The following is a 23,898-nucleotide window of genomic DNA, read 5'->3' as shown; positions in this document are numbered from 1 at the left end:
AGCATACTTGCGGAGCAATGTTAACTCTTTTTTTGTAAGGTACTTATTTTTATGAATTTTGGAATGTAAATATAATAAAATGTGCTTGCATTATCTTACTTATCTGTACTGGGAGAAAAGTTGGCGGGTGTCCTGTGTGGGTATGGTGACTCGATCTTTGACTATGACGTATTAGAGTAAGCTACCGTAGTACGTGCAACAAGTATGAGACGCATGCAATTAGGAATCGGAACACTCAACATAATGGCTGACATTCAAAGCAATGAATTGCTGCATAGTTAGGGAGCAATTTGGGAGAAGGCCTGTATCTATGGCAACAGTTGACAACGGTGTAACGATGGACCGAAAACGATGGACCCTCCTGTCCCAACGATCCTCACTCCACTGGGCCTTTTTTGGGGGTGGGGGGGGGGGGCATGCTCACAGTCCCAGTGCCAGTGGCATGCTGTGAGAAATCCATTCCCGTCGCTAATTGGACAAAAACACAGGCATTTCCGTAAAACCATTAGCTGGAACGGGTTGTTTATGTGTTTCGGCTTCTGCGGGGGAAAATTGGGCGGGCGGCTTCCTGGCTGTCTTAAATCAGATTAGTGTCAAAGTGGGTGGCTAAATGCAATAATTAGCATGTACACTCATTCAGAATGCTGGCATCATCAACTGCTGTGAGGATTGCGTTGGTTCATTGAATGCTCTCACCTTTGTTTTAAGTTGGGTCCTACGGTGCATATTGTAGGATAGCCCAGAGACTGGATAATCACCCACGAAGAGGAAAAATGATGTCCTTATTAATGTAATTCAGGATCCATTTAAATTCTATGCATGAGCATAATGTAGACGGATAGGCCTGTTTAAGTTTTTGATGCTATTTTTTCTTAGTACAGAGTTATAGATATATTGTCATTTACAGTTATTAATATACAGGGTCCATTTAAAGTGTACACTTGTAAGTGATGGAGAGAGAAAGAGAGAGAGAGAGATGCAGAGCAGAAAAATTGTGATGAGTAGCCAACAATTCACATGTTCATTCCTGCTGTTTCATAATAATGAGCTGACTATCAACAGAGAAGATAACTGAGGTCACCATACTGAAACAGTTACTTTATTCACAATGATACAGGAAGCCAATTCAGTAATTGTACAGCTATAATAACACCACACGATGCAAAACCATAGCAACCAACCATATTAGCAACTGACATTTTATGACACTCTGGTTATGATGGGGTTTAGAGCTGCCCTGTGTGTGAGTGTGTTTGCGCAAATTGAGCTCTCAAGTTACTTGTAGTGTATTTCCAGTTTGGTGCAGTGTGTGTGTGTCAACTGTGTGTGGGCCGCTTTCATCTTTTCTTCAGCCTTTCACCATCCAGTGTACTGTAAATGCAACTTAATTTGTATTTGGGTTTTGGCATTGCTGACTGTGAAAAGATTTATGAAAATGGCTTTTGAATTGTACTCACTGTGTATAAAGTGTACCATATTCATAAACTATGCATGGGGCACAGGGCAGTCATTGCAACTCTGGTGAAAAGAAGGGTAACACAGGCAAGTTTTATAAAACACACTCACACAATTAGCTTCAACTGATCGCCCAGTTGGGGCAGCAAACATGGGTGGACGCCTTCCCTCTTAATAGCAATGTCTACTGACAGTGTGTTGAAAGCTAGGCTGGGGTTCAAATATGTTTACAGCTTACCATGCGCATCTAACTAAGCCAATCTAACACCTCTCGGAGAGTGTTGCAGTGAAACTTTCTCTTTCCCCATTTCATTTGTTGTTTGTCAAAACTCATCATACACGCTGATGCAGTCAAACAAGTGAAGCAGGCTGCTACTAAGCTTGTTTCTGTACATAATTTCCAATGACGAAAGCAACGTGAGTGATGATTAGAGGCCGTTGAGATCCGTTCCCACACAATACTCGGGTCACCCTGAAGTCAGCTCAACCTAGAGCGTCATGGGACCAAAAGATAGCGGAAGTTGATTGCCTAAAAAACCTTGTTAAAGAGGAAGCAGCTTGGTCTCAGAAAAAAATGTAGCTGGGTAGACTTTTTTTTTTTTGCCACACTCACAAATGAGGTGCATTATGGGTACACCAGGCATTCCCCAGACATGCATGAACATTGGTGCGAAGGTTCAAGGCTTACCCTGTTAGGAGAAAGCAGGAAAGTAGGACGTTGGAAAGTCTCAAGTTTCTCGAAGATTTCTCTGCTGGCTTTGATGCTACTGTATGAGGTTTGGGAAACCTTTAAGCCTACTGACACTGGGTGCAGAGAATAGTTCAAACTGCGGTGAGTGGGGTTGTTGCTAATTGCTCCCAATGGGACTGTAATGCACAACAACCAGACATTTGATGCAGCGGGATGTCAAACAACACAACTGCATGGCCGATTATTGGCTGCCTATCTATTAGCTGATAGTTCACCAGGGAAAGTAAGACACTGGTGAGATGAGACTGTGCTGTTTGTGCTTTTTCAAGGACCATCAAGATAATAATCCACTAACCCCCTCTACTTTGTGTAAGCAGTCTTGGAGGCTCACAATTATAAAAAGTCAATTTGATCCAAATACTTGTTTTGGTGAGGTAATTATGTTTATATCTCAAGGAGGATCAGAAGCCCTTGAGCAGAGGATGTGTTTGTGGTCTACAGGGGGAAAGCGCACACTCTTGACTCTGTCATTTCAGCAGGATACTGTCCTGCTTGCTATCTGTATGGCGTGATCCTGAACAATTTAACATGACAAAGCAGTGCTGTCAAAACCATGCAGATATGCCAAAGGGACCAAAGCAGCTTTCCTTGCAAGGCGCAAGGCTGAGATTGTAAATTTTGCCTAACTGGAGGAAAAGGCTCATAACCTGTGTGTTACGGTTCATTGGGAGAGCTGTTTCCTCCCCACGGAATTGCCACTTGATCCACTTGCCTGTACGAGATCACACTTGGGTGCTGACAGCCCTGAGACAATGAACATTTCGCTTGTCGCAGTGTGGCTATCGAGTGGAGTCACAGCGACTGCCATAATGGCACAGGCTGCCGTGAGCAATGTGCTAATCTGTGACTCCGGGCGGATAGCTGTCGGTGCACGTAATTATTAACTGTACAGTTTATAATCCGGTCTGAGTGTTGAGGGTTCAAAAGAGGGTCAGTCCCACAGGGGAGGAGCAAGAAAAGGTGAAACGTCAACTCCTGCACGTCACTTTGGGCAGCATATGCCACAGTGTGCCACTCGTATTTTACCTAAAACAGAGGAACAACACAAAGTCTCTGCTTAACGAACGTATTATGTTCAATTTTACATGGCCGTTGTCATTTGGCCAGGGTCACATCAAGAATGTTACATCTCTCCTTCTATCGCGGAGTCATTAGTGCTGAAGGTGAGGGTGGCGGGTGCTACGGACTGGGCATCATAGTGAGTTGTCGGCACAGGGCTGGGGCGTGTCACGGCCCTCCTTGGGCGGCAGCTCAGACACCAGGCTGAGGCAGGTGGCATTGTGGCGGGAGGCGTGGAGCGAGAGCAGCCCGCTGGGTTGCTGCCGGCGACGGGGGCGCAGGTAGCCGCGCAGGTGCAGCCGGAGCTTGCTGTGCAGCGAGGCGTAGATGAAGGGGTTGTAGCAGGCGGAGCTCATGGCCACCAGGTGGCAGGAGACCTGCAGCACGTTGATATAGTGCTTGCCCACGATGCGGAAGTCCCCGTCCAGGTCCAGGATGAGGTTGAGCGCCTGCAGGGGCAGCCAGCAGAGGGCGAAAGCGAGCACGGAGGCCACCAGCAGGGAGAAGGTCTTGCGCCTCTTCTTGTTCCAGCGCTGCTGGCTGTGGGAGGGGGCGCCGGGCAGGTAGCGGTGGCGCAGGTGGGTGGTGATGGCGCAGTAGGAGACGCTGACTGAGAGCAGGGGGACCATGTATGAAGCGAGCAGCATGAAGCAGGAGTAGAGCAGCCGTATGCGCCCGGCGCCGGGCCAGAACTCCTCGCACACCACCAGCTCCAGCCCGCTGGGCCGCAGGTCCAGGTAGCGGGTGTTGAGGGACGGGGGCGTGGCCAGGGCCAGCGCCAGCGCCCACACGGCCAGCGCCACCGCCGCACAGCACCGCAGGGAGATGCGGCGCCGGATCGGGTGGGCCACCACCACGTAGCGGTCCACGGCGATGGCGGTGAGCGAGAGCGCCGAGGCGAAGACGGTGGCAGCCTGCAGCAGGGGGACCAGATAGCAGAGGGGGCGGCCGAAGGCCCAGCCGCGGGTGTCGAAGGCGTACGAGGCGGTCAGAGGCACGCAGCTCAGGCACATCAGCAGGTCGCCTGCCGCCAGGTTGCCGATGAAGAAGTTGGTGGCGTTGTACAGCTTCTTGTCCGTGAGGATACAGACCAACAAGGAGGCGTTGCCAATGCATGCAACAGCCACCAGGAGGCAGTAGAGAGGCACGAAGAGTGGCTTGAAGCGCAGGAGTAGCTGCATGCCAGGGAACATGTCCAGCGGGTCACTGTGGTTAAAGGGGCCGCCTCCTGGGGTACTGTTGGCCCGGCTCAGAACCTGCTCCAACAGTGGATCCATTTGGGCTCAAAAAGGCGCCGCTCCTGCAGGGAGATATACAAAGATAAAAAGGCGAGTTTACAGTGCCTCTCCACATGCGGAGGCTCTGCACCACCTGTGGTGGCTGTTCAGGGAACCATGCTTCTGCGCTTCTGGAATAGAGATGAGAACCTTTTAAATGCAAAGCACAGGCGTGACTCCCTCAACTATCCACTTGTGGTCAAACTGCAATTAGGATTAATCAACACAGAAAAACAATAGGTAACAGCCAGCAATCGGTTAGTTTAATTGGTTATGAGAGACAGTGAATATGATTGTGCCTTTCTCTCTTCTGCTTAGGTTATCAGAAACAAAGAAGAAAACCAAACCAATCATTAAGCGTTAAGACGACAATATTTCTGTTATACTTTATTGTTTAAAGTTGAAGGCTTCTAGTGATACAATACAGAAAGTGCACATGAAGAGTGACACAATTGTTTTGTGTTAAGGTGACAGTGAGAGAGGTTTTACTGAATACACAAGTTGTCGAGATTCAACTGCTGCGTGAAGGTGCTGCATGATAGTACTGATTTGTACAGACAGTGTGTGAGAACCTCTGACCACAAAGATTAAATTGCATCACACTCAGCGGGAAAATGATGCCTCCGTCAGCCAGTGATACGAGTGCTTTTCTCTGAATGGATTTGTGATCGTTTAGTGATTTACTGTCATGTAACATACTGTCGGTTGGTGTGGAAATTGTTTAAGAATGAAAGAAATATCAAAGCAGCAGGAAATGAAAAATGAATATGAGTGGAGCAGATTTTATTGTATAAAATTTATTAGAAAATTTTATTCATTTTCAGATTCCATTGATTCGCAGCAGAGGGTAAAAAATATAGGGTAGGGTTGGTTTGTTTTCTGTGCTATGAAATTTTTTGTGATGTGGATGTCTCTGAGTACCACAACAGAATCAAGAAGGAGAAACATGTACAGTGATTGTTAGCATACATTTGAGGTACACCTTGTTGCTTACACTTTAGAAGTATGGCATAGTGCTATTTGTAATAGTCCTAATCAAAGCAAAAATTATTGCAGTGTTTTGGACCTTCATTTTTGTTATACATCGCATCAAAATGTTAGATATTGCAAAGGTACATTTGAACAAGCCCAGATTGCTGTATCTGCAATACAGTGAAAAAAGGTGTCTCTCTTTCTCCCTCATTTTGTCTTTCTCTCTTTCTCTTCGCACATGTGTGCAAATTTTGAACAAAACTTTTTTCAACCCTTACATTCTTGCCTGGGTCTCTTTGTACATCTCACTGTTGTTTTAACCAGAGACTTTCTCAATTTACAATCTAACAAACCTAAGATACCATGTCCATCATGATAAATTTCAACTGATACAGATGCTCATGTATCAAACATGTATTGTACCCAATGATTCTCGGTATTGATGTGTCTAAGAGTCCTAACCCATTCAGACGCAAAAAACATTGCATATTGCCCAAATCAACTGATCATTTAATACTGATACTCTCATGCTATAGTTTGTCTCATATGCATTTTTATGTTTTCATGCAAAGCTGGTCACATCTTACACAATATTCATGTTCATATGCAGTTCTGAAAAGTACCATCCATTACCACTGCTATTCACTAAATGACATTATACCATAATTATTATTGTACAACAATATTGATCATAATCATTATTATTATCATCATTGTCATCATCATCATCTGCAGCTGTGTTATCATCACCATCTTAACCACGAACATTACTGACATGAAAGTTTGGATGAGCTACTGCACCTACACTTTCTATTGCACCGTTTCAGATCTGAGGAGCCCTATAGGTGCAGTTCGGTACGTACTCACTCAGTTTGCAATGTTCCACAAAGCAAATCAAGTAAAACAGCAATCGTCTCAGTTCAGTGGTGTTCTACAGAGGTGCGCGAGAGTGTGTGAAGTATATGAAAGGGATTACCTGTGCGAATGACCGATGTCACAAGCAGAGGAAAATCTGTCTTCAAGGCAGCTTATCTTCAGAGCTGTGATTCAAGCAGCCTTTTCCTTCTCCCCTTCCTAACCCCTTATCTTCCTCTCTCCTCTTCTGTCTGTACCCCTCTATCTGTCCAGCGCTGGGCTGTGTGTGGAGTAGTAGACTGGAGTCCAGTGGTGACGTGGGTGCATGTGCACACACTGGTTGCTAACCTCAACATCAGGACCAGTGGTGAGGAAAGACTCAGCAGCTGCCTCTTTGTCCCCAATTTAGCCACCCCCCCCCCAACACCTTCAGAAAAACCCTCCCTCCTCCCTCAGTCTCCACACTCCACAACTGCAGCTTATGTGTGTATGTCTGAGTGTGTGTGGTTTATATGTGTCAGTGATTGTATGAATTTATTTTGGTTGTATGGTTTTGTAGTTGCATATAATATTCTGAGTGACCACTGTCACAGTTGAATTACTATATGTAGTCTGCTGGTCATGTTGCTGTGGGAGGGTTTCTGTGCAGTTCACCCCCTAGCCAAGGTTACAGTTAAGGCACATTACTGGCGTCAATGACAGGGCAGACACTGTACTGAGATCAGAATTAGGGCAGACACTCTTCTGGGACCAGTTGCAGGGCAGGTAGCGTACCCGGGTCAGTGGTAGGGCAGATACAAGGCTTTCTTGTCAGAAGGAGCAGAAGAGAAGACCCAGATGACACTAAGTCTGCTAAGCATCTGCATAATTTAGCTGAAAATAAGGTTAGCACAGGGGCCAAAGAGCTCATACAGAAACCAGCTATAACTGAGCTTTTATCAACGTCACAACCAATGCAATACAGCTTTGTATATGTTCTCAGTTATGTGTTTGTGTAAATTGTGCAATGCCAATAACCCACTTCATTGCATCAATAGTTTAACACAAAATGTAATACATGCTTATCCAGTCAAATGCAGTGCAAATTTCCAAATGCTTCAAATTATTTAGACCCAGTGGGTCTAAATAAAAGACCCCTTAGAAGTGTCATGTCTATGAACACTGAATACGTAAAGAGTCTGCCTTAAACATGCTGCAATTTAAAAGTCTAATTAATTGATAAACAGTAACATGACATTTAATGGACTTGGCCTGTGACTCATTTCTATACAGAATCCACAGGCCCCTTCTATCTTTGTCTTTCCTTTGGAATTAATTAGAATTTTAATGTGTGAATTAACCGTGTCTGTGACTGATAATTGGGGCATAAGGGTGTGCTGGAAGTGATTGACAGACTCAGTCTGGAAGTATAAAGCAAAAGGCAGGCTGCATTGTATGGTGAAATCCACCACTAATAAGCACACAAATGTAAAATGATACATGTAATGGAGACAGCAGAAAGAGCGATAAAGGAAAAGGGCATTTTGCTGGATAATGCACTAACACAGACCTCTAATATAATCAGCAGCAGTATACGTATTCATTACCTGCGTGTGGGTCCTGTTTACTAGGGCTTTACATGGTTTCTTTGAGTACCTGCTTCACAAATGATGTCCTTTAAAGGAAAAGGCAGGAGGAAAATATGGGGGGTGGGGGTCAAAGGATTTGAAAGGTTAACTGTTGGTGCCTGCTTCGATGATCGTCTCAGTGTGGGTTTGTGTGGAAACTGACCTTACACCACGCCCATGAGTTTATGTGCTTGGTTAATTAATGAAATCAAACAAGTCAAGGCAGGGGTTGGAATGAATACTAATATAGATGCACTTATTTGTGCAACTAGTGCCCCAATTGAACTGCAATGAAAAGAATACTCCACAGGAGCTCATTATAACTCCAGCATGAATGGTGACACCAGAGGTCCAGCCAATACTGGCCCACGCAAGAACCAGGGCCAGATATTCTAGTCAGCTCAGACCCTTCCCTGTGTAAATGAAATGAGTAAGACTTCTAAACACAGTTGGTCATTGCAAATCATATTTAATGAGCTGAGCTTTCAGTCACCATCCCAGAGCAACAAGTATGTAATTGCATACCTGATATATGTATAGAAGGAGAGCCCACCTTTGTACAATTAAATCCAAAGGTCTGGATCAGTCATCACCCATCTCTCCTAATCTAATCTAACGTGTCTCTAACCTTTCCCATTTTGTGATAACATGCAGCTCTGCCACACTCTGTTTATACAGCTTTGTGAGTACAGCCTGTCCTTCCCAGCTTTTTTGGCTGGTGTCTTTGGCTGTGTTTCCTGAGTCTGCTGAAAGCTTGCAAAGTGCAAATAAATCAGACCACTTCCCTCCACAAACCAGCCGCCGCACCTAAAGTAACCCAAAATGAAAGCCAACGGTAAAATGGACGTGCAAACACAGAGCAATTCCCGTTTAATGAAAGACAGGACAGGCTTAACTACTCATGTGACCTTGTTAATATTTAAACTTATAAATTGGGTTTAAAATGGCAAATCAGAATAATAAAATACAAAATATTACCTCATAGAGATGAGATCTAGCTAGGACACATTGAGCAACTTATATCTGAAACATTTAATGATCAAAGATAGAACATCAAGCTGACCTTGGTGTGACCATGGTATGAGTAATGAGTTCAGCATCAATAGCTGAAGTTATACAAATTTTGTTTATCAGTTGACCATGATAACAGTAAAAGCACCTCATCTACTAGTGATGGCATAGTAGTTGGCTCCTCAAAGATGGTGAACTAGCAGTATCACAGTGCTTATCATTTTCAAGGAGTATGTCAAAAAACTAACATTTTTTTCAACAAACAAGTCTGATTTCATATGATCCTAATCAGTGTAAGGGATCCAGACAGTCAGGGTAAAGGGGGCTTTCTGTGAACATCTAGCCACTACTTTCTGCTCTGCGCTGCCTTTGTGTAGGATTCTGCTTCCCTCTAGTGGATTGTATTGCTTATTACATGCATCAGAGAGAAAATGTAGCATGGTCAGGGAGAAATCTTGTACAGTGTTTTTAACCCGTGAGGTGTTAACATAAAGAAGTGCCTGAAAACTGAAGACAGCCACAAATAATGTCTCAGACTTGCATGAGTTTGGAGGGGCAACTGAAGAGCAGAATGCAGCAGGTAATCAAAAAAATGACTGAAAATGAAATAACATATTCCTCTTTGCTTTGTAATGATTATGAATTATCATGGATTATGGTTGGACAGACATCTTCAGGAAATTACAGCACATACACAAACACAGTGCATATTACACGCAATTAAACACACACACACACACACACACGCACACACACCAGATATACACATATTACACACACACACATCTATATTAATCATGGTTAAATTTTACAAAATAAAATGTGATTACTATTTTTGGTTATATTATTATTTATTAAGCTTTACTATAGAGCTCCTTGGACCTGGCAATACTGCTTACAAAAACAAATAAACAAAATTCTCACTGGTTTCAACCATTTTACTAACTGATTCATTCAAGAGAAATTGACCAAAATCTATGATAACATATGGAAAAATGAAAAGGTTTAGTGTAGAAGTATTTACCAATCACAATGTTACACATGTGTAAGAAGTATAACAGTACACCATCTGCTCTACATGCTACATATAGAAATATCATTGAAACATTTAAATTATAGCAACATAAACAAAAATACAATAATATCATCATTTGATTCATCATTTGGTTATTTTGTTAGTATTGCGTACAATATTATAGTACATAATGTGTGTGTGTTCCTTTTCATTCCAATCATACTAAGCAGTGCATCATATTATAAGCTCAGCTTGAATTTTGTGTGTTTCGGCTGTCCTCAGGAAGTGGGCATGTTGACAATGCATTTGGGGAGGGCAGTTTTTCCACAATGTCAGTGTTCCTCCATGTGGAAGGCCTCTCTCAGGCTTTGAATGGCCTCTTCCTGGGTGATGTTCCTCCAGGCCTCCAGCAGCTGAGCTGGCTCACGCCCATACTCCTGTGCAAACCTTTCATTGTACCTCACCAGTACATGCCTCCAGTAGGCAACGGCTCCATCGCTGCCAGGTTCCTCTGGAGGGATGCTCCAGTCCGGGTACACAGAGCGGTAGTCTTTGTAGCGGAAGGACTTCCCATCTGTGTCTCGGTTCAAAAACAGATTTTCCCCAGCTATGTCAGAGGGGCAGGTGGTGGGAGACAGGGAGGATGAACCAGCGCAGGTGTAGGAGACCAGACCCTTGGGCCGGTGCAGCAGGGTGCGATGCACCATGTGCTCCCCTTCCCCTGTGTTGCAAGGGGCTTTACAGAAAGGGCACTGCTGCTCACACCCCTTAACTTTGCGGTACAGCTCATCCTGGGGCTTGAAGGGCAGGGCCTGAAGGATGTCAGTGATAGCCTGAGTGGTGTTACCGTGTTGGGAGAACTCCAATTTTAGAGATTGGTGCATCTCGGCCAGCGAATCCAGCAAGCACTCCACAAAGTGATGTCTCGGTGTGATGATTTGGAAGAGGGGTCCGCGCAAGGTGTCTCGGCTGATAGTCAAGTCCGCACCACTCTCAAGGCCGTCACACACCTTCTCCAGCAGCAGGCTTGCGTTTGTCTGCTCCCCTCTCCACCCGTCCCCCGCCATCCTCACAGCCCCCTCCATCTTCTCTGCAATCTGCTCCAGACTCTGCTGCCGCCAGTCCTCCAGCAAGGCTGTTTTGGAGACGTGTGCCACCACGTGGTCCTGGATCCTCCTCCTGATGAAGCTGTCATAGCCCAGGAGGTAGTCCAAGAAGCCCTGGAAGTTGTCCTCCAGCAGCAGCTCCTTCAGGAGATTGAAATGGAAGCTTTGGTGGGAGCGGTAATGCTGTGCAGCCTCACCACTCAGCATCTGCTCCAGTATCAGGCTCCCTAGGGGGTGGTGGATGTAATCCAGCACTGCTGGTTTGAGGCACAAAGCAATGAAAACCCTGGCTGCCTTTTGGCACTGATCACTCTTACGGAACTGGTACAGGAATTCCCAGAAGTGCTGTTCCCGCGTCTCCTCAAGGTGCCTAAGGAGATCTCTCTCCCTAGTGAAGCTCTCGTGCATTTCCTGGAAGGAGTGGGCTGCACCAGCACAAATGTGCACTTTCAGTTCTACCTCAAATTTAGATTTAATCTCAAACTGCTTTGCTGCCAGACCCTCATCCACTCTTTCCAGCAACTCTTTGGTGTAGTTGTCGGAGTAATCTGTCTTGAGGCACTTTTTCTGCAAGACATACTTATTGCAGTCCTCAATTGCCCTGTCTGCTATCCTCTGAGCATGCGTTGTGTTATCCTCAGAAAATTTGTGCCTCACCCTGCTTCGAAAGCCAAAGTGCTCATCGTCAACGGCAAAGGTAGAGGTTCCACCATTGATGACATTCACCAGTTTATCCAGATGCTTTTTGATGCCACGGTTAGCAAGATTCTCCTTAAGTTGTTCGATAACCCTACTGGTTATGTCCTGAGTCTCCAGAGGCTTGAGGTCCAGCTTGGATACAGTTTCACTCCAAACATTAACAAAGTCTTCCTCTAGCTGCTTGTCCTCAAGAATTGCTTCGTTAGTCTTTTGGCGCTCCAGGATTGATTGCATCTGGGCCTCCAGAGCTGCTTTTAGCACAGTCTGAAAGTCTCTGATCTTTGTGGCAGTAACGTGCCTCTCTGTGGTAGTTTCTATCTTCTCATTCACCTCATGAGCCACCTGGTCCTTCAGTGCACCCAGAGTGTTGATGAAATTTGCTCTAAAGTTTTGCACTAAAGATGGATTGCTGTCTTCTCTCTTGAAGTATTCCACAAGGCTTGAAAGAAGTTTGTCAGCTTCAGAAGCCACCTCCTCCTCTGCTTCTTCCTTCAAGCTTCTGAGCAGGTCTTCTAAACTCTGAGGTCCGTCGATGCCACCATTTCCTGGAGTCGTCCCCTCAAAAGCAGAGATGCGCTCCTCTGCTGCCTCCACCCAAGACTCCATATGCCCCCGGAAAGTCCTTTCCCAGTGGGAGAACTCAACACACAAGCTGCAGAAAGCTTCAGCTACCTTTGCGTCTCTTAACCCAAAGGAGAAGTTCTCATACTGCACTGCCTCCCACATACTGCTCATGCGCTCCATAAGCTCTGGGAGACTTGTTGATGGGGTACTAGTTGCACACTTCCGCAGTGTAGCTAGCAGAGTCTGCTTCAGCCCCAGCACTGCCTTGCTGTACCCAGGAGCAACAGGCGCCATTGGATGATTTTTTTGCCAGAGTCCCAGTAGATATTGGTAGTTGGCATCAGCCTTGCATTCCTGGACATCATCCAGGCAGGAGGTGGTCATCTTCTTCTCTCCTGCTGTTAGGATTTGAATGACACGACTCAGCTGTAAAACCAGGAACTTAGTGTCCACATTGTCACCCTGTGCCATGACCTTGTAAATAGGCATCCTTCCCTTCTCTTTCACGTGCAGGAGGGCATTCACCACCATCCTTAGAGTGCTGTGTATCTCGGGCTCACCCTCTGCTGGAAGGTTGACCAGAGTTATATCGCTTAGCCCAGTGACAATGGTGGCCAGCTCATTGTCACAAGCGAACGACTCCCCCAAGTCCATACACTGCAGTCCCTCTGTGTTGATGAGCAGCAAGAAGTCACATCCTAACTCCTTCCTCAGGTTCTGCGGCACCCTGATCAGGAGCATGAAAGCACCCCTGGTGTGTTGGCTGCTCCCAATATGGAAGCTCACCCCAAGCAAGGCTGAGAGCACCACAGCATTTCTTGCAGCCTGGAGGCCCAAAACTGTGAGCACCCTCACCTGGTTGTCATGCGGCAACCGTCTGTATACCTCGGACAGCACACTGCCCACCCACTGGAGGGGCATGGTGGAGGCACCACCATCCAGCAGCTCCAGAGGTTGGCCGTATAGGAGCAGATCGGCTGCCAGAGCTGGGAGGCGCATAACACTCTTCGAGCCATTGCCAGGATTCAACTGTGAGAGCTCAAAGATGAGCCCCATCTCACGGGTGAAATCCTCCAGCCCCAGGGCAAAGTCCAGATTTTGCTTATCCAGCTCTACCTTTTCGTCAGGGTCTCCAGTTTGCCTGTCTTGTCCCTCTGCTGTGGCCTCCCGTTGCTCTGTAACGAGTTGATGTGGGGGAGTGTGTTTCTGCACCGACATTGTGTTTAACTTCAATCTCATCCAGTCTAAGAAGAAGGCTCTTTCCAGCTTGTTTGAGGTAGACAAGGCCCCAATGAAGTCTTTCATAGCTGCAGTCATCTCATACTTTGTTTGCTCCTGGTACAAGCTTTCCTTCTCTTTCTGCAGCTCCTGCTTTCGCTGCTCCAGACTGGCTCCTTTTCGCTGGCATTCCTCTTTCTCCACATGCATGAGCCTTTTCCACAGCTGGCCCTGGAGAGGCAGCTGCTCCTGTTTATACTTGCTGACTCCCTGCTCCTCAATGCCTTTCAGAACCTCTTCCACCCGAGTCAGTGCCATCCTGCAGGTCTCTCCCTCGTCCACAGTGATGTTGAGCTTGTGGGCATCTTCTGCCACTGCCACCAGAGACACTGAACGAAGGCTGTCCTGCAGCAGACAGATCACTGCCTCTCTTAGCCTGTTCATCAACTCCTCCTCATCACCGAGGCTGCTACAGGATACCATTGCTTCCTCTGGCAGCTTCAACTCCTCGTTCAGCTTGTGCATTGATTCCCCTTTCTCCTTTTCTGCCTCCTCCTTCTCCTCAATCTCTGAGCACATGATGAGGAAGATACGGCTGGTGCTGTGCTTCCAGGATGCCAGCAGGTGGCGCTCTTTCTCCCCAAGAGCACCACAGAACACAAAAAGGGCAGAAGAGTTACGGCATAGCAGTTGCACTTGTGCCTCAAAGGTGGTGGGGGAGGTGGTGGCATCCCCACGGAGGTTGGCTACCATCACTGCTTCAGGGAAAACATCCAGGTCGTGATTCCCTGAGGGCAAGTACCAGCTCACCTCCACTAATCCGTCTGAGAGTCTACGGGGCAGTTGCCCTCCATCCATGCCCCGGTGTAGGAAGTAGTCACCGGGCTCTTGAGAGCCACTGAGGACGTGGTTCAGCACTCGAGACTTAGAGACACTGCAATGGCCCAGTCTGACAAAAGACAACAGAGGCATCTGGGCGCTAGCCATATCTCCCTCAAGTAAGCCACCAATTCCTGCCACTGAGTGGGGCCTCCATTGCCTCATCACTGCCCGGAGGGGCCACAGTAGGAAGGTAGCCTTCCCATCAGGCCCACTAGGGGGCATCACCAACGGCACCGCAAACCGGCACTGTGCCATCCGGACAGCCATCTCCTGATGCAGGAGGCTGTCAGAGGACATGTAGACAGCAGACACCAAGTCCAGGGGGTTGACAGGGCATTGAGAGTCTTCCCCCAGGCCTGGAAGGCTGTCCTCTTTACTGGCATCTCCTAGGGCATCTGTTAGGGCATGACAAAGCGGGCTGCGGGTCTCTGGACTTAGCAGCCACAATCGCCTAAGGAATGCACGGGGAAGGTCAGCTGGGGCCTGGGGTGGTGAGTCACCAGGATTCCAGGTGCTGATCTCCAAAATGGATGCCAGGCCTAAAGGTTCTGTCTGGTGGGCCTCCAAGCCCAGCTGCTGCAACACATTTTCCAGCGCCCGCTCCTCAGCAGACTCTAGAAAGACAGTGCAACCAGTTACAAATGCATTTGTGGCACCCCAGAATTTAATTCACTACATACAGTACTTACATACTTACTTGTTTTGCTAATTTATGAACTTACATTACTCTGTGCACACCTATAGCTGAATCATATACTCATCATAACAAACACAGCAGTTCCAGCAACACAGGTTTTGTGAGAGAGCAACTGAGTGACTCACTTCTTCTTTTGCTCTTACGGCTCAGTGACAGTCTCTTGCTATGGACAGACATGGCGGGGGGCTCTCTCCCTCTCTCTTTCACCACCTCCTTTGACTGTTCTGACTTCAGCAATGGCTCCTCTTGGCCAGAATGACGTTTTGCAGTCTGACACCCAACTCCAAAGCCCTGACACACCTGACAGACAGTGACAGTTGAGAGGTGGAGAAGACAAATACTTTCACCATTCAAACATTACCCCTCAACATACTTTTCAGAGGTGTTCACAGATGGAGATAAATTTTTTGATGATCATCAATGTATTTCACTTTTTATTTTATTTTATCAGTGAAGGTTGGTATGGTAAGCATTGACAGTGCAGCACTAAGTAAGGGACAAAAATTTAATACTAAGTAAACAACAAAGGAAATATCTTTAATAAGACAAATGCAATCAAACCCAGTGACAGTATTGCACTTTTGTGCAATATTGTAGAATAACCAGAAGCACTTGCTGCACCATACCATGCTGTACTCTTTACTCTTATATCTTAATCTATGATAAGTAGTAAATACTGTAGACACTATGGTGCCTAAATAAAATATGGTGACAACATGAATGTCATAACAGAACACAGAAAATAACATTGAAGTGACAGTGCAAGGAATTACACATCAAGCAATAAAATGTGCTCTGTATGATGACAGCAATATTTGCAAAGCTTGAAAAATGTCATATGACATATTGGGGACCTTTAATCTATAAGGTACTAAAATGACAGAAGATTCGTATTGTGTGTATGTGCTTATTTCATTAAAGACAGTGTGGTTCCACTTTTATGTCTGAGATGGTAACAATCACAGATTGAAGGAGATTTGATAGCTATCTCAGAGCAGTTTGGTGTGGAATGTAGTCAACTGGTTTTTCCTCCTTAGCAGTTTCTGTTTTCAGACTGCTTCACTGATAACACAAAATCATTCTCTTATTTCACTAAGACACAACCAATAGGAAGGCTCTGTGACCCTCTTTGCCTACCCTTACTCTGAGCCCAACAGTCAAACTTTGTGTGCAGGATACAGCAGACTCAAACTCTGTATGTTCCTGCCTGCCCTCTGACTCCCCCTCTGGAGAAAATGCAAATTACAACATATTGTACATTCCATACCAAGACTCTTCCGTCATATACAGTATGTGACGCCAGGACAAGAGACACATTATCTATCATTATCAATTGGACATGGTTGGTGCACAGAAGTGTTGAAATACTGTGAGGAACCCACCTGATCTATGTTTCCAGTCATGAGATTAGTACCAGGTACAGGTGTATAGTAGCAAATAATAGACAATCACACACATGTTGATAATGTTCTGTTGGGTGCATGAAAATGAACAAGAGACAGAGTCCGATTATAGACTCCATTTCTTGTTTTACAGTTGTACAGTAGAGACTAAATTCCTTGTTATGATTGACCTTACTGTGTATGTGGACATAGATACAATCTGGTTCATCAGGCATTAAGATTATAATGTCAAGCCTAAAGAGAACCCATTGCTGCTGTTAGGCAAAATCATTCAAAATGCATTTATAACTGAAATCAAACTGAAATTCAAATCTAATTGTAAATTGAAATTTTACAGGCATTTTCTAGAACAAAATTAATGCAGTAAGTAATTTATAATTAAACACAAGAAAAGTAAAACACTGGAAGCACTTAGCCTGACAAAATGGCCCTTCCATGGCAGATATCTACATGATCCATAGTTTGTGTTTCCGCCTGTGTGTCAGCCACACGTCTGTGCTCTAATGTAAATCATTACTCCCTGTATGAGTGCCGCTGTCCTGCTGAAAGTGGAAAAATAGAAAACTTACCGTTAGACTGCAAAAAAGCCCCTGTGGTAGCAGAGACAGCACTTGCTTTTGAAGGAGGCAGTATGCCCTGTGTAAGGATGACTGCACCTGAGAAATGACAGCTGCTCTTGCAGAGGACACATTCTTATACCAACAGCGCGATAAGACACACTTAAGAGATATTTCTTTTCTCAACGCACTGTCTCTCTCTCTCTCTCTCTCTCTCTCTCTCTGTACCTCTCTCACTCACTCACTTTCTTTCTCTCTCTCTCTCTTTCACACACACACACACACACACACACACACACACACACACACACACACACCACACACATACACACACGCGCATACACACACACACACACACACCCACACACAGTGTTTAGGAAGACTGTAAAGGGATTTCCCACTGACACCTCCACTGAAATTTTACCTGTCCAGGATGGCAGAAATTGATTATAATTTTATTGCTAAATGACAGAGCTGAGGCAGGTATCCATTGATCTAACACAGGAATGATGCATGCAGTGTGATGAAGGCCGCACGACAGTTTCCTCATTTAGTTACAACTTAAGCATAGACTGAATGCGGCACCAAAGTTGCATTATTGCATCAAGAAATGTAGTTGTACTAGTTTTGCTCTTGTGGAATATAAAAAGAGGAAACAGTGAGAGACACATGAAGAATAATAGTTCACCTACAAATAAAAAGGGATACAGTATGTGCAATAAATAAAATCTGACAAATTGGGGGGCATAAGAATAATTGTCTGAGATATATAAACAATTTATGATTCATATTTTCATATTTATAATTATGAGGAGATTTGTAGCTATTAACATTTAAAGTCGGTTTCACATGTATAATGTGGTAGGAGCATACACAACAAAAAATGCAATACTGCCAAAGTCCAGGGCAGCAATGGTTTACGACTGGCGTTGAATGAAGCAGGCATGTGGTTTTTTGCTTGTCTACTTTTTCATAAACCATACAGAGGCACAGCGTGTGTGTTTTAGATCAGTAGATATCCTAGTAGGTCTATCTTACGTTTAAAGATATTTTATGTTTTTAGTATTATTACATTGCATTAGCGTCATTCAGACACTCTTTTCCAGAGCAACTTACATAGGCTACAACTTTTTACATGTTATCCATTCATACAACTGGATATTTATTGCGGCAGTTCTCGGTTAGGTATCGTGCCCCACAGTACAACAGTGCCCCAGCGGCGAATCGAACAGGCAACCTTTCGGTTACGACGCCTGCTCCTTTTCACTATGCCATAGGTTACCGCCGTGCTATTTTGTCAGTCTCACATAAACCACAGCAGGTGGATACGAATACAAGACAGCAAGGTAATGGGGGCGGAGATGACGACGCGTTGACGCAAACGCGCTGAGGCCACAGATATGCACTCCATTTAACTTGCTTCTGATTCGAAAGATCCGTATCAGATCGATTCGAATCGCATTTTGAGCATTCGTCTCCACTTTGATGCGCCCCGATGCACTCTCGATGAAGCGTCTGCATTCAGTACTTCGGGCTAATAAAGGACTCGTTGCACCCATTCCAGTCTCCGGCAGGCACTTTCCGGAACAACAGTCAATTCAATGGCTGTCTCACAATATTAATAGCCGAAGAACTAGGTAATATAAATTAAGTGTTCCACACCAATACATCCTCAAAATAGGCTATAAAAGCAAAGAAGACTTTTCCCTTACCCTGCTTCCTTTCTTTCACCTGTGCGCACCCAACGTACAGTTAGAAAGCCAAATAATTGGCTCCGTTTGGCTCTTTATTTTAGTCTATGACAATAAAAAGTTATTTGTAAATGTATTTAATATTCGGACCATTAAGACATTTGTTTAAATGAATTAAGGCCATAACGCCCATGAAGTACTTTTAAGTAAGTAAGTAAGTAATATCTTAGGGTTCATTTCAAAGCGATGCTAACGGAAGGGCAAGTGCCGAACAATTAATTCTATTTGAGAAATTGGCTTGGTTTTTGTGGTTGACATTTTGGTGCCAATGCATTACAATATTTCCATTAATCAGTTTAATCTGAGAGAAAGTAACATTTATTAATTCTTTTAAAAACCATTCTTGTGTTCTACATAGCCGGGAAGAATCCAAGATCTCAGATGGTATCTAGCAATTTAATTCAAATGAATTTGCAAGGCTTTCAGGCTCAGAATAGAACGTGGCGATTGTAGATGGCACTGCGTGAAGTGGGTCCGAACTCAGACGTGGACAAAAGAAGACCTCTCGCTCTATTTCTGTTCAGCAAAGCTCTGTAATAGACTTAGACCATCGCATGTGTGTGTGGGTGCGATGGAGAGAGAGCGTGTGCGCACCGCTGCGTAGCGGTGATTCTCCATCTCTCTCTCCCACTCAGAGCGCATGTAAGTGCACTCTTCCCTCAGTAACCAACGCTGCTGGTGAGGCAGATAGAGTGACGGACGCCTGGACGGAGACGCAGGGAAAGATGCTGGCGACAATGTTGACCGCCATGTACCTGGTCGTGCGAGTTGCGGAGCAGGTAAGACCTCCACACACACACACACACACACACACACACACACACACACACACACACGCAAACACACACACACACACACACACACACACACACACAAACACACACAAAACGCCTGTAAAAGTCATGCTTTTTAAATGTAACGAATTTAAACTACATCCCATATTCCTCGATCTGCAGCCTTGTAGATATCCGTCAGCGTATGCTCTGTCTGTCCGTCTGTGTATTTGTCAAACCTCGTATTCACTTGGCAGAATTAACGTGGAGAAAAGTGAAAAGCAACTTGCGGAGGTGGGAGTTCCTATTATTTATTTATTTACCCGGTACTTCAGTTCATATGGAGGCAGTAGGTGTTCGGTGTTTTGTGTAACCATAGAGAGCGCCAAAGGGAGTTAGCACAGAACTCGAATATGACAACAGAGCAATAGCCCCCATTGTTGGGAATAGAGATGAGGAATAAACAGTATCTTTCACATCACACCATATACAGGGCAAATGACATTACTTAGCAGAGAACAAAAAACTCCGTTCTGACAACAAAATAAAACTTTCAGTTTGGCTTAATAGCATGCTGAACCCTGAACAGAGTGCTTGCAATTTTTATTTTTCTTTAGATAGCTTTGCTATACAAGGATGGCTGCTGGTACACACTGCGACCTTAATGTTTTAAAGAAGAGAGAATTATATTTTAGAATTGCCAATTGGATATGTTATTTTTGTCTCATTGTGACAGAAAAAGGTCTCAAGTTTGTGCTGCCCTATTCTGAACCATAAAATTATGTTATATGTCATGTATTATTCATTTCTACAGGTGGATTTCACATGGAAGGTGAGATCTCGCTCAAAGTCTCATTTTCTCTATCTCTCATGCTTGATTTCTTGTTTCCTCTGTCTCTCTCTGTCTCTGTCTCTCTCTCTCTCTCTCTCTCTTTCTCTCCCTCTCTCTTCCTCCCAGCTGGGTATGCGATGGGGACGTCATGAGCCCTTGCCCTACATGGTAGCGCAGCCAACGCCCTGGCAGATCCATCGTGTGCCTCAAGGTCACCCTGGCAGCCAGGCCGATCAGGTCAGTGTGAACTGATATGTTCCGCAACCAATGGGACAAGGGTGATGGCCGTGAGGCCATCTGTGTATAGCAACAAGCTCTCAGCTTTCTATCAATGTGAAATAAAGGTAGGGAGAGCAGTTGAGTGGGAGTTGTGGAGGCATTTACAAAAAGCCAACTTTAGTGGGAGGTTGCTGGTGAAGGACAAGGTCGGAATTGTAGTTAGTATGCAGAAATGGGTTTTCTGGAAATTGAGATAAAATAGCTCATACGTAGGAGGAGAATGCAACAATTCAAAAAAGCGATAGGCAATGTCTGCACAAGGACCATATTTCCTTTGGGATATTCTTCTTTTTAAGTTAGCCCCTGAAATTTTGACGTGATATTCTGGTGCATGCAAGTAACCATAAGTTTTAGTTTCTTAATTCGTTCATGGAGCTGATTCCCTCATCCAGAGGGACTTGAATGCCATTAGCCGATCCAGAACACAGATTTCAGAAAATGGTACAAAGTACAATTCACAAAATGCAAGAACAAAGTTTCTTCATATCCAGCCGTCATGTGCTCTTTGACAAAGGTGACCCTCTCCCACGCCAGCACTTTAAAGTGCTCGCAGAATTGTTTTATTATTACAATCAATGCCTTCATCAGGACAACCTTGCACAGGTGATTCCCCGAGGACTCTTCTATTAGTTCACCGTTCTGCTCTGGGAAAGTCTTTCCCCGCAAAGTGACAGATACTTTCAAGCCAGATGGTCTGGTGGCAAAGTTCTGCCACAGCTTTTATTCAGGCAAAATCAGTATCGCTTCCTCACATGCACAGGCCAGCTCACCCCCAACTCTTGCCAACTGTAATGGTAATCCCATGTGGAAAGATTTGTGTCTCTAGAACATCGAACAGGAAGACATCAGTGGATCCTGGAGTACTTGAAGTACTGTGCATTATGCAGAGTCTGTTTGACAGGGTAATGAATTAACATTTGCATAACTTCAATGTACTTAGTAATCCACCGCAATGTTATTTCCACAACGACTTCATGACTCTTGGCCTATGACTCTGCAGCCATAATGGAGTGCTGGTAGATAACGATTTTACAAACACAAGACAGAAGCCAGTGACACATTAGTGTCTTGCTAAGAGCTTTATTGACATGGCAAGAATGGGATGGATGAGCTACTCCACTACCGTGTGTCTTGAGGTGCATTCCTATACTGATGAATGCGCTGATCAACTGTTCAGCAAGATAGAAAAGGCATTCAAAGAATGTGTCACGTAGATTGCATGTGCACATCTCTGTCCTTATTCACACTCTGTCCCTCTTTGAGACCTTCTGATGAAGTCATGCTAAATACCAAGCAGTTGCTGCATGGCGACAGTCTCCCAAATTTCTCTGTGTAAAGTGGACTAAGAAAGGTGGGATAGGTTTAATAAATAAATATTTGCGTTGTAAAGGGTGCTACCTGTTTGGAATTCCAAATATTTGTGTTTGTGTGTATCTGGGTGCTTTGTATTTATGAATTTCTGGGTATATATATATAGTCGTGCACCTTGAATGTCTCGAAATACTGTGTGCAAAAAGTGCATGTTAGAGTTGTTGGGAGTTGTTTGTTGACTGACTGTGATTGTGGGGCCCCACAATTTTTTTACAATATGTTCAAAGCAAAGTGCGTGTTTCTGTTGGTGTGTGTGCTGCCTTACAGGTTGATGGTGAAGGACGGGACAGTGGAGCTGGATGCAGAAAGGGTGAGTATGGGTTGAGATAATGGTAGTATTGGCATTGTGTATGCCTCCATGTGGGAATATTTACACCTGCAAAACATCACTGAAATCCATAAAGTGAGTTGTCAAAAGGCATAAGAATAGAAGGAGTTTAATGAAGAGAAGGCGCCATTCAGCCTCATCTTAACTCATATTTTTGCATATAGAGAAAATATAACACTTTAAATATGTTATGCTGAAATTAAAATGTTACTTACAGTGAAAGACGACACCTTCGATTTAATAATCTGGCAGACATTCTTATTCAGACTTATTATTCTTATTCAGACTTTCAAAGCTAATATGAGTTCAAAGCCAAATCATTGTGAAGACAGAGGCTAATAGATTAATACTAGCAACATTTTTTATTGAGCTGCGTTTGGAAGGTGGCACCCTTGGCCAGGGGATGTGGACTATGTTTAGTCTCTGATTGCAATAAAGGAGGCTGATCTAACCCGTGTGTTATAGAAATGTCACATCAGTGAAACGTCACCAGTAATCCACAAGTAAGTGCTTTTTGAACAACATTTCTTTTTTCACAGCCTTCCTGTTGTGATTTCTCGTAAAACTGAATTGATACACGGATTTTATTCACTTGAACAAACAAATCTGTGAAAAAATCTACAAAAAACAGTGATTTTTTCAGTTAAGAATTTAACCTCAAATTATAAATAAATAAAGAGACTGTTGCTTTTCACTGAATTTCAGCATTGACAGTACTACAAAAATATCAGCTGCCTCCCACAACATGGCTTCCAAATGGTTAGCATTTTGACATGCCTGTTCAGCCTCTTCCAAAGATACGCTCCAGATGATAAGGGCATACCTGAAGTAAACATGTTTAGTCAGTCCCAGCACAGAAGATACTTAATAACCGACCCTTCCGACCACGCCTCTTTCATATGCCTCCCTCCAGGCCAAAGCCAGCTGGACAAGGCAGCCACTACCATCCAGACCCAGTACAGGAAGTACCAGCAGAGGAAACAGAAGAATAGGAAGTATTGATTAACAGCTGGAACCCACCACTGGACTAGCTGTGAGTGCCCCGTAGGAGGGCCGCCTGCAGTTTCACCAAACACACATCCCTCCGTTTATGTATGGTGATGCCAAATGCATTCCTTGTACAGAGCAAGTGCACATACAGATAGATGCTGTATGTGCCGCAGGGAATTCGTGTGATGCTGTGTGTAAGTAATGAACAATGTGTCATAGCTTCATGCTTGTTCTGTGTTTTTATGATGTGAAGAAACTGTATATATGGGTTTTAGAGTTGTAAATAAGAGAGAGAGAAAGAAAGAGAGAGAGAGAGAGAGAGAGCGAGAGAATGAGAGAGAGAGCGCGAGAGAATGAGAGAGAGAGCGCGAGAGAGAGATAGGAGTGAGTGAGTGACTGGAGTGAGCGAGTAGAGTGTTATGTGTGATGTTGAGACTGTGCTGCTG

The 23,898-nt window shown here is 44.7% G+C and overlaps 3 protein-coding genes across 3 annotated transcripts; 1 reads left to right on the top strand and 2 right to left on the bottom strand.

Moving 5' to 3' along the window:
- Positions 1 to 3,399: 3,399 nt before the first annotated feature.
- si:dkey-202l22.3 (7 transmembrane receptor domain-containing protein) lies at positions 3,400 to 4,542 on the bottom strand. The gene has a single exon (XM_036536623.1). It carries the CDS (start codon positions 4,540 to 4,542, stop codon positions 3,400 to 3,402), a length of 1,143 nt encoding a protein of 380 aa, XP_036392516.1.
- A 5,657-nt stretch (positions 4,543 to 10,199) lies between these two features.
- Positions 10,200 to 17,252, bottom strand: si:dkey-202l22.6 (up-regulator of cell proliferation). The gene is made up of 3 exons (XM_036535925.1): positions 17,141 to 17,252; positions 15,294 to 15,468; positions 10,200 to 15,085 (listed from the first exon to the last, which is right to left on the bottom strand). Exons 2-3 carry the CDS (start codon positions 15,343 to 15,345, stop codon positions 10,335 to 10,337), a joined length of 4,803 nt encoding a protein of 1,600 aa, XP_036391818.1. The 5' UTR covers positions 15,346 to 15,468; positions 17,141 to 17,252; the 3' UTR covers positions 10,200 to 10,334.
- A 2,264-nt stretch (positions 17,253 to 19,516) lies between these two features.
- Positions 19,517 to 23,476, top strand: LOC118782638. The gene is made up of 4 exons (XM_036536046.1): positions 19,517 to 19,658; positions 20,611 to 20,721; positions 22,402 to 22,444; positions 23,376 to 23,476. Exons 1-4 carry the CDS (start codon positions 19,605 to 19,607, stop codon positions 23,462 to 23,464), a joined length of 297 nt encoding a protein of 98 aa, XP_036391939.1. The 5' UTR covers positions 19,517 to 19,604; the 3' UTR covers positions 23,465 to 23,476.
- Positions 23,477 to 23,898: the final 422 nt, after the last annotated feature.

This window comes from Megalops cyprinoides, chromosome 9, assembly GCF_013368585.1.
Source record: "Megalops cyprinoides isolate fMegCyp1 chromosome 9, fMegCyp1.pri, whole genome shotgun sequence".
Lineage (NCBI taxonomy): Eukaryota > Metazoa > Chordata > Actinopteri > Elopiformes > Megalopidae > Megalops > Megalops cyprinoides.
Note: the sequence above shows the minus strand (reverse complement) of the source record. Positions and strands in the feature narration are given on the sequence as shown.